Source organism: Dreissena polymorpha, chromosome 9 (genome assembly GCF_020536995.1).
Source record: "Dreissena polymorpha isolate Duluth1 chromosome 9, UMN_Dpol_1.0, whole genome shotgun sequence".
Lineage (NCBI taxonomy): Eukaryota > Metazoa > Mollusca > Bivalvia > Myida > Dreissenidae > Dreissena > Dreissena polymorpha.
Window position 1 is genome coordinate 29,915,878 of NC_068363.1, and position 13,736 is coordinate 29,929,613.

The 13,736-nt window shown below is 37.7% G+C and overlaps 1 protein-coding gene and 1 long non-coding RNA gene across 2 annotated transcripts in view; one reads left to right on the plus strand and one right to left on the minus strand.

Annotated features, from left to right (window-relative positions):
- Positions 1-13,736, minus strand: part of LOC127845110 (uncharacterized) — a 165,612-nt gene that overhangs the window by 43,782 nt on the left and 108,094 nt on the right. The gene's annotated exons all lie outside the window — the stretch shown is intronic.
- Positions 1-13,736, plus strand: part of LOC127845104 (uncharacterized) — a 443,587-nt gene that overhangs the window by 15,699 nt on the left and 414,152 nt on the right. Inside the window, exons 8-9 of the mRNA XM_052375812.1 lie at positions 713-852; positions 7,271-7,396. Coding sequence (XP_052231772.1) covers positions 713-852; positions 7,271-7,396 — 266 coding nt within the window. The remainder of the gene's footprint in view (positions 1-712; positions 853-7,270; positions 7,397-13,736) is intronic.

A 13,736-nucleotide genomic window follows, 5' to 3' on the forward strand; every position in this document is an offset into this window, starting at 1 on the left:
AACCATCTCGAGGGCAAATTTTAATATTTCTCAGATTTGTGGACCGTGAATTGGGCTCATGTATTAAGTTAATAATGTGAGTTGGAGTTGATAATTTACTATTAAGTTTATCATCAACATCATCATCATTAAACATTGTCATAATTATCAACATCATCAATGTGTATTAAATGGAATGGATGTTGACAGGTTTGCAAATTTGACGTACATGAAGCATTTTATTTTTACAAAGGTCGCAGAATCAGATGAATTTAGTTGAGTGTTGTCAAAAATTTCAATCATAAAATAAATCTGTTTTTTTATATATTGTTTTATATCTATGTCTTCCGTCAGTCATCGACATTCACTATGTAAACACAATTGAAGCCTTTTTCATTGCTCCAAATTCAGGCAAATTAATTGGTGAGAACATTTATCTCAATAATATCTTCTGAAACATTCCATGAAAGCGGAAAGTATTGTTCTTGATTAGCCTGTGTAGACTGCACAGGCAAATATGGGACTACCATTTGCGCTAATGAAGCCCGGTATACCCAGAGCGTGTCTCTTGTGTTAAACAAGTCTCTTTTTCTTGTCAGCTCTCCATTTGGCCGCACTATATGTCCAGGTGACTCTTGTGTTAAACAAATCTCTTTTTCTTGTCAGCTCTCCATTTGGCCGCACTATATGTCCAGGTGACTATTGTGTTAAACAAATCTCTTTTTCTTGTCAGCTCTTCATTTGGCCGCACTATATGTCCAAGCAGGACTAATAGATATTTTATCCAAGAACGGTTGCCTTGCCGATGCCTCCGATGTCCTGGGTCGCACTCCACTGCATATGGCGGCATTGAAGGGACATCAAAACATCATTGTGAGTAAAATGTGTGTGTTTTATCCACGTTCTAGGCAAACCAGACTTATTGCAAGTGCGTCAAATGTCATCTAAGATTGACCTGTGCAGTCTGCACAGGCTATTCTGGGACAACACTTACCACAGGTCTGCACAGGCTAATCTGGGACAACACTTACCACTGGTCTGCACAGGCTAATCTAGGACAACACTTACACTATAGACTAGAGTTTCGTTCAGGGGAGCCTTCCTTTTTTTAAGAAAAATTCAATCAAAGCGGAAAGTGTCGTCCTTGATTATCTGAAGCAGACTGTACTGATTAATCTGGGAAGATATTATGCACATGTATTAAGCCCAGTTTTCCTCGATGTAGACTTGTTTTATACTTTATGAGGTTTCATTCAAAAGCCTTTATTGTGTATGGGCCTACCTAACTAACTAACTTACGAGAATCACAAAATTGGTCAAAGTTTGATTTGCAAATTCAAGCATTTTTTTACAGACAGACTTAATAAGGATAAAGCATTATATTGCAGTTTAATAATTGTGTAGTCCAGCTGTAATTGTTAAATATATTTGAAAAAAATAAGGCAACAAATTGAAAGTGTTTGTTTACACAATTTAAAATGCTTGTCAAATAATGGTCAATTTTTGAACTAAAATCAGGTAGAAATTTCATGAAGTGTGTTTATTTTTAGAAATGTAAATGTTAAAGCATAACAGGGTTTTGTTTAATTCTGAAGCTCTTGCCAATCTTAGGCTAAACCCTCTCAGATTATTTGTATTCATATAATGTTCATCCAGGTTTCAATGAAACCTACGCCTAAAATGTATTTGCCCATCAATGAAAATGTGCCAAAGTTATCCCTGGGGAGCATATAATCGCCGATTTGTCCTTGTGTCCGTCCGTCCGTGCACAATTTGTGTCCGGGCTATTTCTCAGCAATTAATGACCGGAACTCAATTAAACTTTATAGGAAGCTTCACTACCAAGAGGAGATGTGCATATTATCAGCTGGTTCGGGTCGGATCATTTTTCACAGAGTTATGGCCCTTTGAAATTTTCCATTAACTGTACATATAGCGAAATTCTTGTCTGGGCTATTTCTCCGCAACTAATGACCGGAATTCAATGAAACTTTATGGGAAGCTTCACTACCAACAGGAGATGTGCATATTATCAGCCGGTTATGGTCAGATGATTTTTCACAGAGTTATTGCCCTTTGAATTTTCTTTAAACTGTACATATAGTGCAATTCTTGTCCAGGCTATTTTTCCCCAAGTACTGACTAGAATTCAATGAAGCTTTACGGGAAGCTTAACTACCTTGAGGAGATGCGCATGTTGTTTGTGGGTTCTGGTTAGATGAGTTATTTAGAGAGTTATGGCCCTTTGACATTTTTAAGTTGCTAAACCATCCATCGTATTATTTTGTCCAAAGTTATGCCCCTCAAGACGTTTCATTTTATCTGAATACAAAATGCAATATTGTGACAAAAATAACCTTTGGGGAGCATCACCCGTCTCCGACGGTTTCTTGTTATAACATTATTGAAGACTAGAGCCCCATCTCAGAGCCTTACTAAAACTATGAAAGCATGATTTGGGCGATGCTCTGTGATTAAGGGGTTTCATGCATGTGCGTAAAGTGTCGTCCCAGGTTAGCCTGTGCGCACAGTCTAATCAGGAATGACACTTTCCGCTTAAACTAGACTTTTGCTAAGAAGAGACTTTCTTAACAAAGACACATCATACATATTGATGACTACCAATGCGTTAAAATACTTATCTTTGTGGTGAAAGGTTAGATAGGCTTCACACCTGTGAATGCATCTCTTGTTCTTATAACATACGTATCTTAGTAACTAATAACGTATCTTAGTGGTAAAGGGTTAGAAAGGCTTCACACCTGTGAAGGCATCTCTTGTACTTATAACTTTTTTGTATTTTTAGTTACTCTTGGTTCATTTTGGGGGTTAAGTGCGAGCCATAGACAATGAAGGAAACATTCCACTGCATTTATGTGCCTTAAATGGACATGAGGAAGTAAATAAAGGCATTTAACAAATAATGTTCAACATGTCGAAATACCTAATGATGCATAGTTCGGTAATGTAGTAGTTATTCAGGGTTATAAACTAACATATTGTTCATTGCTAAATTCATCAATACTTTTTGTACTGTTATCTTAATGTTAAGTATTTTATTTGTCATGCATATTGTTTCAATAATTATTTAAAAGTAAAAAAAAAAGCAATACAAATTGGGGCGTAATACATATGTATGAAGCGTCGTAGATTAGCCTGTGCCATCTGCACGGGCTAATCAGGGACCACGCTGTCCCTTTTTATGTTATTGTTCTAAAGGAAATATCTTAGCAAAACGCCAGTTGACGCGGAGATTGCAAAGGATCATCTGGGACAACACTTAACTGGGACAACACTTTACTGGGACAACACTTTACTGGGACCACACTTAACTGGGACAACACTTAATGCAGATGCATTAAGCCCTGTTTTCCCAGAGCGCTGCTATTTTTTTTAATCTTTCCACATTTACGTCCATATCAGTGAAAGCCATTCTGTTCTTGGACAGCCTAAGGAGTCGTGTTGACGTTAACGCGGGCAATGATATAGGAGAGACTCCACTGCACTTGGCTGCTAAGTGGGGATATGGTGAGTGATATAGGAGAGACTCCACTGCACTTGGCTGCTAAGTGGGGATATGGTAAGTGATATGGGAGAGATTCCACTGCACTTGGCTGCTAAGTGGGGATATGGTAAGTGATATGGGAGAGATTCCACTGCACTTGACTGCTAAGTGGGGATATGGTAAGTGATATGGGAGAGACTCCACTGCACTTTGCTGCTAAGTGGGGATATGGTAAGTAATATAGGAGAGACTCCATTGCACTTGGCTGCTAAGTGGGGATATGGTGAGTGATAAAGGAGAGACTCCACTGCACTTGGCTGCTGAGTGGGGATATGGTGAGTGATATAGGAGAGACTCCACTGCACTTGGCTGCTAAGTGGGGATATGGTAAGTGATATAGGAGAGACTCCACTGCACTTGGCTGCTAAGTGGGGATATGGTAGGTGATATGGGAGAGACTCCACTGCACTTGTCTGCGAAGTGGGGATATGGTAAGTGATAAAGGAGAGACTCCACTGCACTTGGCTGCTAAGTGGGGATATGGTGAGTGATATGGGAGAGACTCCACTGCACTTGTCTGCTAATGTTGGGATATGGTAAGTGTTGGAGAAGATATGGCGTAAAATAGCATGTTGCGTAGCCTTGCTCCATGTTTCTTCTCCTCATTTTGCATGCTTTTTAGGTACACACAATACTTCTGAACATGTTTAGCTCACCTGAGCACAATGTGCTCATGGTGAGCTTTTGTGATGGCCTTTTGTATGTCGTGTGTTCTGCGGCGTCAACATTTGCCTTGTTAACACTCTAGAGGCCATATTTATTGCCAATCTTCATGAAATCCGGTCAGAAGATTGGTCTCAATGATATATTGTATGAGTTCGAAAATGGTAACGTTTGCTTTAAAAACACAGTTTCTAAGAGGCGGCGTATTTTTCAATATATGGCTAAATATGGCTTTAGTAAAACCTTGTGAACACGCTAGAGGCCACATTTGTTGTCCGATCTTCATGAAAATTTGTCCGAAGATTCATCCCAATGTTATCTTGGACGAAAATGATGCCGATTGATTGAAAAACATTGCCGCCAAGGGGGCGGGGCATCTTATGACCCCTGATCGATAGATCGGGGGTATATTGTTTTTGGCATGTCTTTCTTTCTTTCTGTCTGTCATTCTGTCCCAAAACTTTAACCTTACAGTAAAGTTTTGCAATAACTTTTGAAATATTGAACATAACAACTTGATATTTGGCATGCACGTTCATCTCATGCAGCTGCACATTTTGAGTGGTGAAAAGTCAAGGTCATCCTTCAAGGTCAAAGGTAAAAAAATTAAATATTGAATATAGTAAAGTTTTGCAATAACTTTTGAAATATTGAACATAGCAACTTGATATTTGGAATGTATATGTATCTCATGGAGCTGAACATTTTGAGTGGTGAAAGGTCAAGGTCATCCTTCAAGGTCAAAGGTCAAAAATTTAAAACTTTAATATAGTAAAGTTTTTCAATGACTTGAAATATTTAACATAGCAACTTGATATTTAACATGCATGTGTATCTCATGAAGCTGCACATTTTCAGTGGTGAAAGGTCAAGGTCATCATCCAAGGTCAAAGGTAAAAAAGCGGTGCATTAGGGGGCATTGTTTTTCTGACAAACACATCTCTTGTTCATAATATAGCTATAATAAAGCCTTGTTAACACTCTAGAGGCCAAATTTATTGTATGATCATCATGAAACTTGGTCAGAAGATTTGTCCTAATGATACATTGGCCAATGTTTAAAATGGTTGTGATTGCTTGAAAAACATGGCCTCCAGGGGGCGGGGCATATTTCCTTATATGGCTGTATATGAATTAAGAAAAACCTTGTTAACACTCTAGTGGTCAAATTTATTGCCCGATTTTCATGAAATGTGCAAAGAAGATTCATCATAATGATATCTTGTATGAGTTCGAAAATGGTTCGGGTTGGTTGCAAAACATGGCCAAAAGGAGGCGGGGCATTTTTTCCTTATATGGATATTGCAAAACCTTGTTAACACTCTAGAGGCCACATTTATTTCCGATCATCATGAAACTTGGTCAGAACATTTGTCCTAATGATATCTTAGATGAGTTGAAAAATAGTTCACGTTGGTAAAAAAACGCAGGCAATAAGGGAGCGGGGCATTTTTCCTAATATGGCTTTATGGCTTCAGTAAAACCTTATTTACACTCTAGAGGCTAGTCAGGCCACATTTATTGTCTGATTTTCATGAAGCTTGGTCAGAAGATTTGTCGTAACGATATCTTAGATGAGTTGAACAATTCTTGCAGTTGATTGAAAAATATGGTCACCAGGGGGGCGGGCATTTTTTCCTATATGGCTATTATCAAAATTTGTTAACACTCTTAAAGTCACATTTATTTCCAATCTTCACGAAACTTTGTCAGCACATTTTATTTTAATTATATCATTGATGTGTGCTAAAATTGTTCTGGTATGTTGAAAAACGTGACCGCCAGGGTGTTAATTATGCATGAACGTTGGTAAGATCATTTAATCAAATGACATCAAAGGGCTGCACATAAAAGGTCAGTTCCTTTCAGGCCCTCTTGTTTTTAATTTAATGTTGTGTTTTTTTCAAATGCAAGTTTTGTGTCTATGCTTCAGCAACTCATTAACAAGTGAAAGACAAAGACATTTCTCAGATTAAACAACTTATAAGAGAAAGACTCAAATCATCTGTGTGCTTTGGAATCGATTGGTCCTAAAATCCTTTATACAACCATTTTCCATCTACCTCTGATTAAAAAAGGCAGTTGTTGTCAGTTACTGGCATAAGTGTGGGTATCTAATATTTGTAAAACAGCTATCCCAGGATAACATACGCAAACAAAACAAGATTGCTTACAATCCTCCCCCCATCTGTAGTACCGGATGGGCAGGTGTCAAGAATATTTTGAAATATTTATTGTATATTTTAAGTACTGGAAATACGGTTTGAGATTTATATGCATGATTCTGATTATAATTAAGAGATAGATAGGTTTATGCAAGATAAAGCACACACAAAATTGTCGAATTCTGCTACTTTTTTATTGGCACGATTTAAACACAACACATTTGTCAAAATCTGCTAGTTTTGTATTGGCAGGATTTGCTGAAGAATTAATACATTATTGTTGACACTAATAGGTAAAAATCTTACAAGATTAATTACTTGTTTAGCTCACCTGAGAACATCGTACTCATGGTGAGCTTTTGTGAACACCTTTTGTATTTCGTCAACATTTTGCTTTGTTTACACTCTAAACTGGTAAGAAAATTTGTTCTAATGATATTTCGGCTGAGTTCTAAAATGGTTCCGATTCGTTAAAAACGCATGGCCGCCAGTGGGTGGGGCAATTTTGCTTATTTGAATATAGTGAAACCTTGTTAACACTCTAGAAGTCACATGTGTAGTCCAATCTTAATGACACATTTTTACGTATGATATCTCGTCTGAGTTTGAAAATGGTTCCGGTCAGTTGAAAAACATGGCCGCCAGGGGAGTGGCAGTTTTCCTTATATGGCTATAGTAAAGACTTATTAACACTCTAAAAGTCATTTATAAAGTTCACTTTTCATGAAACTTGGTCAGAACATTTGTTCTTATGATATCATGGTCTGCTCATAACAAGTAAGTTCCTTTGTATCACAGATGAGCGACTTTGGGTCCTTCAGGCCCACTTGTCTGATCTACATGTACTTTACCTGTCTTAATCTATATTTCATTGTTGTTCTTTTTGTTCTCGCCTCAGAGTAAGGAGTACAATGGATTCCTGTATGATGAAATGCAGGGCGTTGCCCTAGTAAGCTCTACCCTCCTGGCTATGGACAAGAAACAGAAACCCTTCACTAGACGACCCTGCATTGCTACGTTAAAGGTTGTGTAGTCTTCTATGAAAGTATGCACCACCTTTAATTGCTTACTTGAAGTGTTGACTTGTTTTTGGGCAAAGAGTTTCATGTTACTTTAGTTTAAACCTATTTTGTTTAGTTGTATTGCTTTTGGGTCTTTTCCTGGATAGAACCAGTTCTTGGTGTCTTTGGAGGAGACCGTTAGAACGTTCGCACGCTGGGGAGATCTTAAGTTGGCTTTTACAAAATGACATTCAACTACAAAATGACTGGCTTGACTACAACTTTGCTACGTCAACTGCAAACTGATTTACTCAACTAAAGGCTTACTAAGCTACAAATTGACTGGCTTGACTACAACTTTGCTATGTCAACTGCAAACTGATTTACTAAACTTAAGGCTTACTAAGCTACAAAATGACTGGCTTGACTACAACTTTGCTACGTCAACTGCAACTGATTTACTCAACTAAAGGCTTACTAAGCTACACAATGACTGGCTTGACTACAACTTTGCTACGTCAACTGCAAACTTATTTACTCAACTAAAGGCTTACTATGCTACAAAATGACTTTCTCAACTGTATTTTGTTTCTGAACTAAAACATAAGTTCAAGTGAAACATGAATAGCTCAATCAAAATTGACTAACTCTGCTACAAAATTACTTACTTAACCACAACATGCTTTACTTCATTACACAATGTTTTACTCAACAACACAATGACTCACTAATTTTACAACATGACTAGCTCATCTACAAAATGACTTATTTAGCTTCAAAATTGCCTACGCAACTACAAACTTACTAATAACTCAACTACATTCTTATTAGGTCAACTACTGAATTTCTCACTAAGCTACAAAATTACCTACACAACTACATAATTACTAGCTCAACTACATTATTACAAGGTCAACTACAGAATGACTTGCTCCACTACAAAATTACCATTTCTTCTACAAAAGGACTCAAACATTCTTAAATGACAAAATCAACTACAAAATGACTCAACTTGAAAATATTCAAGTGATATGATACAATGAAATGACTGACCTATTTACATTTGTATTTCTAAGACAAAATACTTTTTATTTTAGGCAAAGAACTGTTTTGATTTAAATTTTGCTGCATCCTATGGGCACGATGGTTTGTCAGGGTCCCTGGTAAATTGATTGCGTTATTACATGGTAGAAACTTTTACAATGAAATCTAAAAATAATATGGTATAAAATAATTCAACAGATCAGCGGTTTTGACTGCGCACTGGTAAGTGTACATCTGAAGGCAACCGGTCTGGAGAATGAGGACATCGGTCGACTGCAGGCAGAGATTGACAATATCCCCAACCTTATAGAGGCCATTAGGACCGCTTTGCCAGGTATAGAGCAATTTTTATGAGGCGTTTTGTTTGAGGCAAAACAATATTTAGTTCACCAGAGTAATAGACCTGGACCAAACATTGCCCTTACCTCTTCTCAACAATTACTACATCCCACATCCAACTTTCTGAATTCTGCCTCTTCTTTTTATGACCCCCTTCGAAGAAGAGGGGGTATATTGTTTTGCACATGTCGGTCGGTCCGTCGGTCGGTCGGTCCGACCACCAGATGGTTACTGGATGATAACTCAAGAATAGTTATGCCTAGGATCACGAAACTTCATAGGTACATTTATAATGACCAGCAGATGACCCCTATTGATTTTCAGGTCACTAGGTCAAAGGTCAAGGTCACAGTGACTTGAAATTGTAAAATGGTTTCCGGATGATAACTCAAGAATGCTTAAGCCTAGGATCATGAAACTTCATAGGTACATTGATCATGACTGGCAAATGACTCTATTGATTTTCAGGTCACTATGTGAAAGGTCAAGGTCACATTGACTCGAAACAATAAAATAGTTTCCGGATGATAAATCAAGAATGCTTACGCTTAGGATCATGAAACTTCATAGGTAAATTGATCATGACTGGCAGATGATCCCTATTGATTTTCAGGTCAATAGATCAAAGGTCTAGGTCACAGTGACTCGAAACAGTAAAATGGTTTGCCGATGATAACTCAAGAATGCTTACGTCTAGGATCATGAATCTTCATAGGTACATTGATCATGACTGGCAGATGACCCCTATTGATTTTCAGGTCACTAGGTAAAAGGTCAAGGTCACTGTGACTCAAAACAGTAAAATGGTTTCGGATGATAACTCAAGAATTCTTACGCCTAGGATCATGAAACTTCATAGGTAGATTGATAATGACTGGCAGATGACTCCTATTTACTTTCAGGTCACTAGGTCATAGGTCTAGGTCACAGTGGCTCGAAATAGTAAAATGGTTTCTGGATGATAACTCAAGAATGCTTACGGCTAGGATCATGAATCTTCATAGGTACATTGATCATGACTGGCAGATGACCCCTATTGATTTTCAGGTCACTAGGTAAAAGGTCAAGGTCACTGTGACTCAAAACAGTAAAATGGTTTCCGGATGATAACTCAAGAATTCTTACGCCTAGGATCATGAAACTTCATAGGTAGATTGATAATGACTGGCAGATGACTCCTATTTACTTTCAGGTCACTAGGTCATAGGTCTAGGTCACAGTGGCTCGAAATAGTAAAATGGTTTCTGGATGATAACTCAAGAATGCTTACGGCTAGGATCATGAATCTTCATAGGTACATTGATTATGACTGGCAGATGACCCCTATTGATTTTCAGGTCACTAGGTCAAAGGTAAAGTTCACAGTGAGTTTCCTGATGATAACTCAAGAATAATTAGGCTTAGGATCATGAAACTTCATAGGTACATTGGTCATAACTGGCAGATGACCCCTATTGATTTTCAGGTCACTAGGTCAAAGGTCAAGGTCACAGTGACAAAAAAACGTATTCACACAATGGCTGCCACTACAACTGACGGCCCATATGGGGGACATGCATGTTTTACAAACAGCCCTTGTTTCATATATAAACAACGTCTGTTGAATATTTATATTCCACTAAAATCAGTCTAAAATTAATGCTTAACAAACAATAACAGTTGCACAGATTATACGTTGAATACTCGATTCCATATTACTACATAAACATATCCTTTAATTTGCATTTCATGGATTTGCTGCTTTATCAGTACTAAGTGCACACAATTTAGCCATTAACTGACAGCTACCTTACTTGAAGCTCCGGAAGGAAAGAATGGCAGCTTAAAGGATTTAAAGACTAGTTCCAACACAAGTTATGTGAGCGGGCCGGGAAACACACTGTCGATCCTCGGGTTAGTTGTCCTGTTCTCTACCAACCTAGCTAGCTGGCCTGACAAATATAACTTGTAAATATTCATACAACTACAATATTTAAATTTCCTTCTGTCATTGCAGGGGAAAATGATATTATGCTGCTTGGTGACTTTAACCTGTCTCCAGATACCAAAGGTTAGTTTCTTGATTTTTATTATGGAACTAAAGAAAATTAATAAATAATATGATGTGCCCCCCTTCAAAGAAGAAGGGTTATATTGTTTTCTGGATGTGGTCGGTCTGTCTGTTGGAGGACCAGTTCATTTCTGATCAATAACTCGTAAAAAAATGGACAGATTGGCTTTATACTTCACATGTGCATTGGCCTTTGACAGTAGATGACCCCTATTGAAATTGGGGTCACTAGGTTAAAGATCAAGGTCACTATCACACTTATATTGTTTTGCTGGATGTCAGTCGGTTTGTCTGTCGGGAGACCAGTTCGTTTCCGATCAATAACTCGTCAATGAATGGACCGATTGGCTTGATACTTCATACGTGCATTGGCCTTTGACAGTAGATGACCCCTATTGAAATTGGAGTCACGAGGTGAAAGGTAAAGGTCACTATCACACTAAGTGTAAAATTCATTTCCCATCAATAACTCCTAAACGAATCGACTGATTGGCTTGATACTTCCTGTGTGCATTGGCCTTGGACAGTATATTACCCCTATTTAAATTGGGGTCACAAGGTCAAAGGCCAAGGTCACTGTCAGTTATTATATGATATCATTCTGAAGAGTGTGTTGAGCAACTCCACACTGGTCTAGATGTAAGCCGTTAGAGTTATTGGCTGTCAGGTCCTGCTCCTGGAATGGCTCGATCCATCTCTTCTTCTGCACTTCGTTGTCTGCTATCACTCCTCATATCGTGTCCATTACTGGCGTCTCTGATTTGACATATTTACATGCTATTCTCTTGGTGATAGAGTACAGGCCCTTGTTTTTTTTGTTGCATGCTTTCTTTTCCGTAATGCTTCCTTTACGAGCGTCTTTAGGTAGATCTGATTGGCTTCTCATATGCGTCGCTTGACATTCCTTTTTGTGTATGTGTGCTCTTCTTGTGCTTTTGCTTTTTCTGCTCTTGTTCCGCTGCAGTTGGCCCTAGTTTCTTTTTCTTCTTTGTTTCAATGTTATGTAGTGTTGGCCCTAGTTTCTTTTTCTTCAATGTTTCAATGTTATGTAGTGTTGGCCCTAGTTTCTTTTTCTTCAATGTTTCAATGTTATGTAGTGTTGGCCCTAGTTTCTTTTTCTTCTTTGTTTCAATGTTATGTAGTGTTGGCCCTAGTTTCTTTTTCTTCTTTGTTTCAATGTTATGTAGTGTTGGCCCTAGTTTCTTTTTCTTCTTTGTTTCAATGTTATGTAGTGTTGGCCCTAGTTTCTTTTTCTTCTTTGTTTCAATGTTATGTAGTGTTGGCCCTAGTTTCTCTTTCTTCTTTGTTTCAATGTTATGTAGTGTTGGCCCTAGTTTCTTTTTCTTCTTTGTTTCAATGTTATGTAGTGTTGGCCCTAGTTTCTTTTTCTTCTTTGTTTCAATGATATGTAGTGTTTTTGCTGGTAGCCATTTGGGTGTACAACTATGGTACATCTTTGGAGCAAGTACTTGTTGGCATCTTTAAGGCACTGCTTCTTTCACTTGCTGCCACTTTTGCTGTTCTCTTCTTCAAGCAGCTCCTTAAAGATCTGAAAATTGTTGGATAGAGTGACCATAAACTTTTCTTTTTTTATCCAGTTGTCTTTTAGCATAGTGGTGTTGTAACGCTGGTGTTTGCTTGACTCCCCTGTCTATCTCTTCTTTTGCTTCAGTTTCAATTGAGTCACAAGGAGAAGATGGTCCGAATCGACATCTACTCATCACTTGATGGGTACATACTAGGGCTGCAACAATATACCGGTATATCGGTATATATCGCAATACGCAATCCGCATATTGTATTGCGATATGATTTTCATCATACCGGTACGAAAATTTTACAAAAATTCACTCATATTTCGTCCAGAAAAGCCATCCGAAATAATGATAAAAAGGTAAACAAAACAAAGCAGTGTAAATTATTTTTTACATAAAAATAGCATTCTAAAAAGTGTATTATATGGAGAAGTGTTGTTACATCCATGGGAGCATTCATTCGATGCTTTTGAACAGATTATCGTTGAATTAATTGCGCACAGCTGTAAATGTTTCGTTCGATTCTGATTTGAGCATTATTTGTAATCCGAATTCCGGAAACACGCTTCCAAATTTGAATGCTAACGCGACAATAAAAAATTATAGTGTCAAATAAAAAGTGCTTTATCCTTTGTCTCAATAAAAAGCGCGCGAAAATTATACAGACATGTAGAACGTCGCATGGAAAGTATGGGTGTATTTTGTGTTGTATAAAAACGGGAACATCACGTCAGCTGAATTACGCGTGTTCAGTGGGAAAAACGCCCCGGTTGGACGTTATTTCATCACATCTTTAAAAAGTAACAATTTCAAAAATGTATTTGATACTTAAGAAAATTTGCGAATGTTCGTGTTTCTTATTATTCTTGAGCACATTTATAGTAAATATTTACCAGAATTTGCTTTAAAATTGGAATTTATGGGATTATCGGGTAATTTGCAAGTTATAATTTTGGTACAAGTTAGCAATATATTGCGATACATTGTATATTGCAATACGGGTTTTTGAACTAACAATATATTGCAATACGGTTTGTGGCGTATTGTTGCAGCACTATAAAAAACATCATCAATAAGATGAGCACAATACATTGATGCCAGTTTTGAAATTTGATTATGAAAACATAGAACAAAAATAAATAATTATTATTATTGTCAAGTAAATGTATTTGACAAGGTCATTAAACAAGAGCTGTCAGTGGACAGCACGCTCGACTATTCGAGTGCTTGACAGTATAACGTAAGCCATCATGGGGAAATTGTTCGTATTCAATAATTTATTAGACGATCTTTCAAAAATAAAAAAAAGGAACAATTTTTTTTTTTTGGGGGGGGGGGGGGGCGGGGGTAGAGGGGGGGGTAGTGGGGGTGAGAGGGGGGTATAATGTGTGGTGG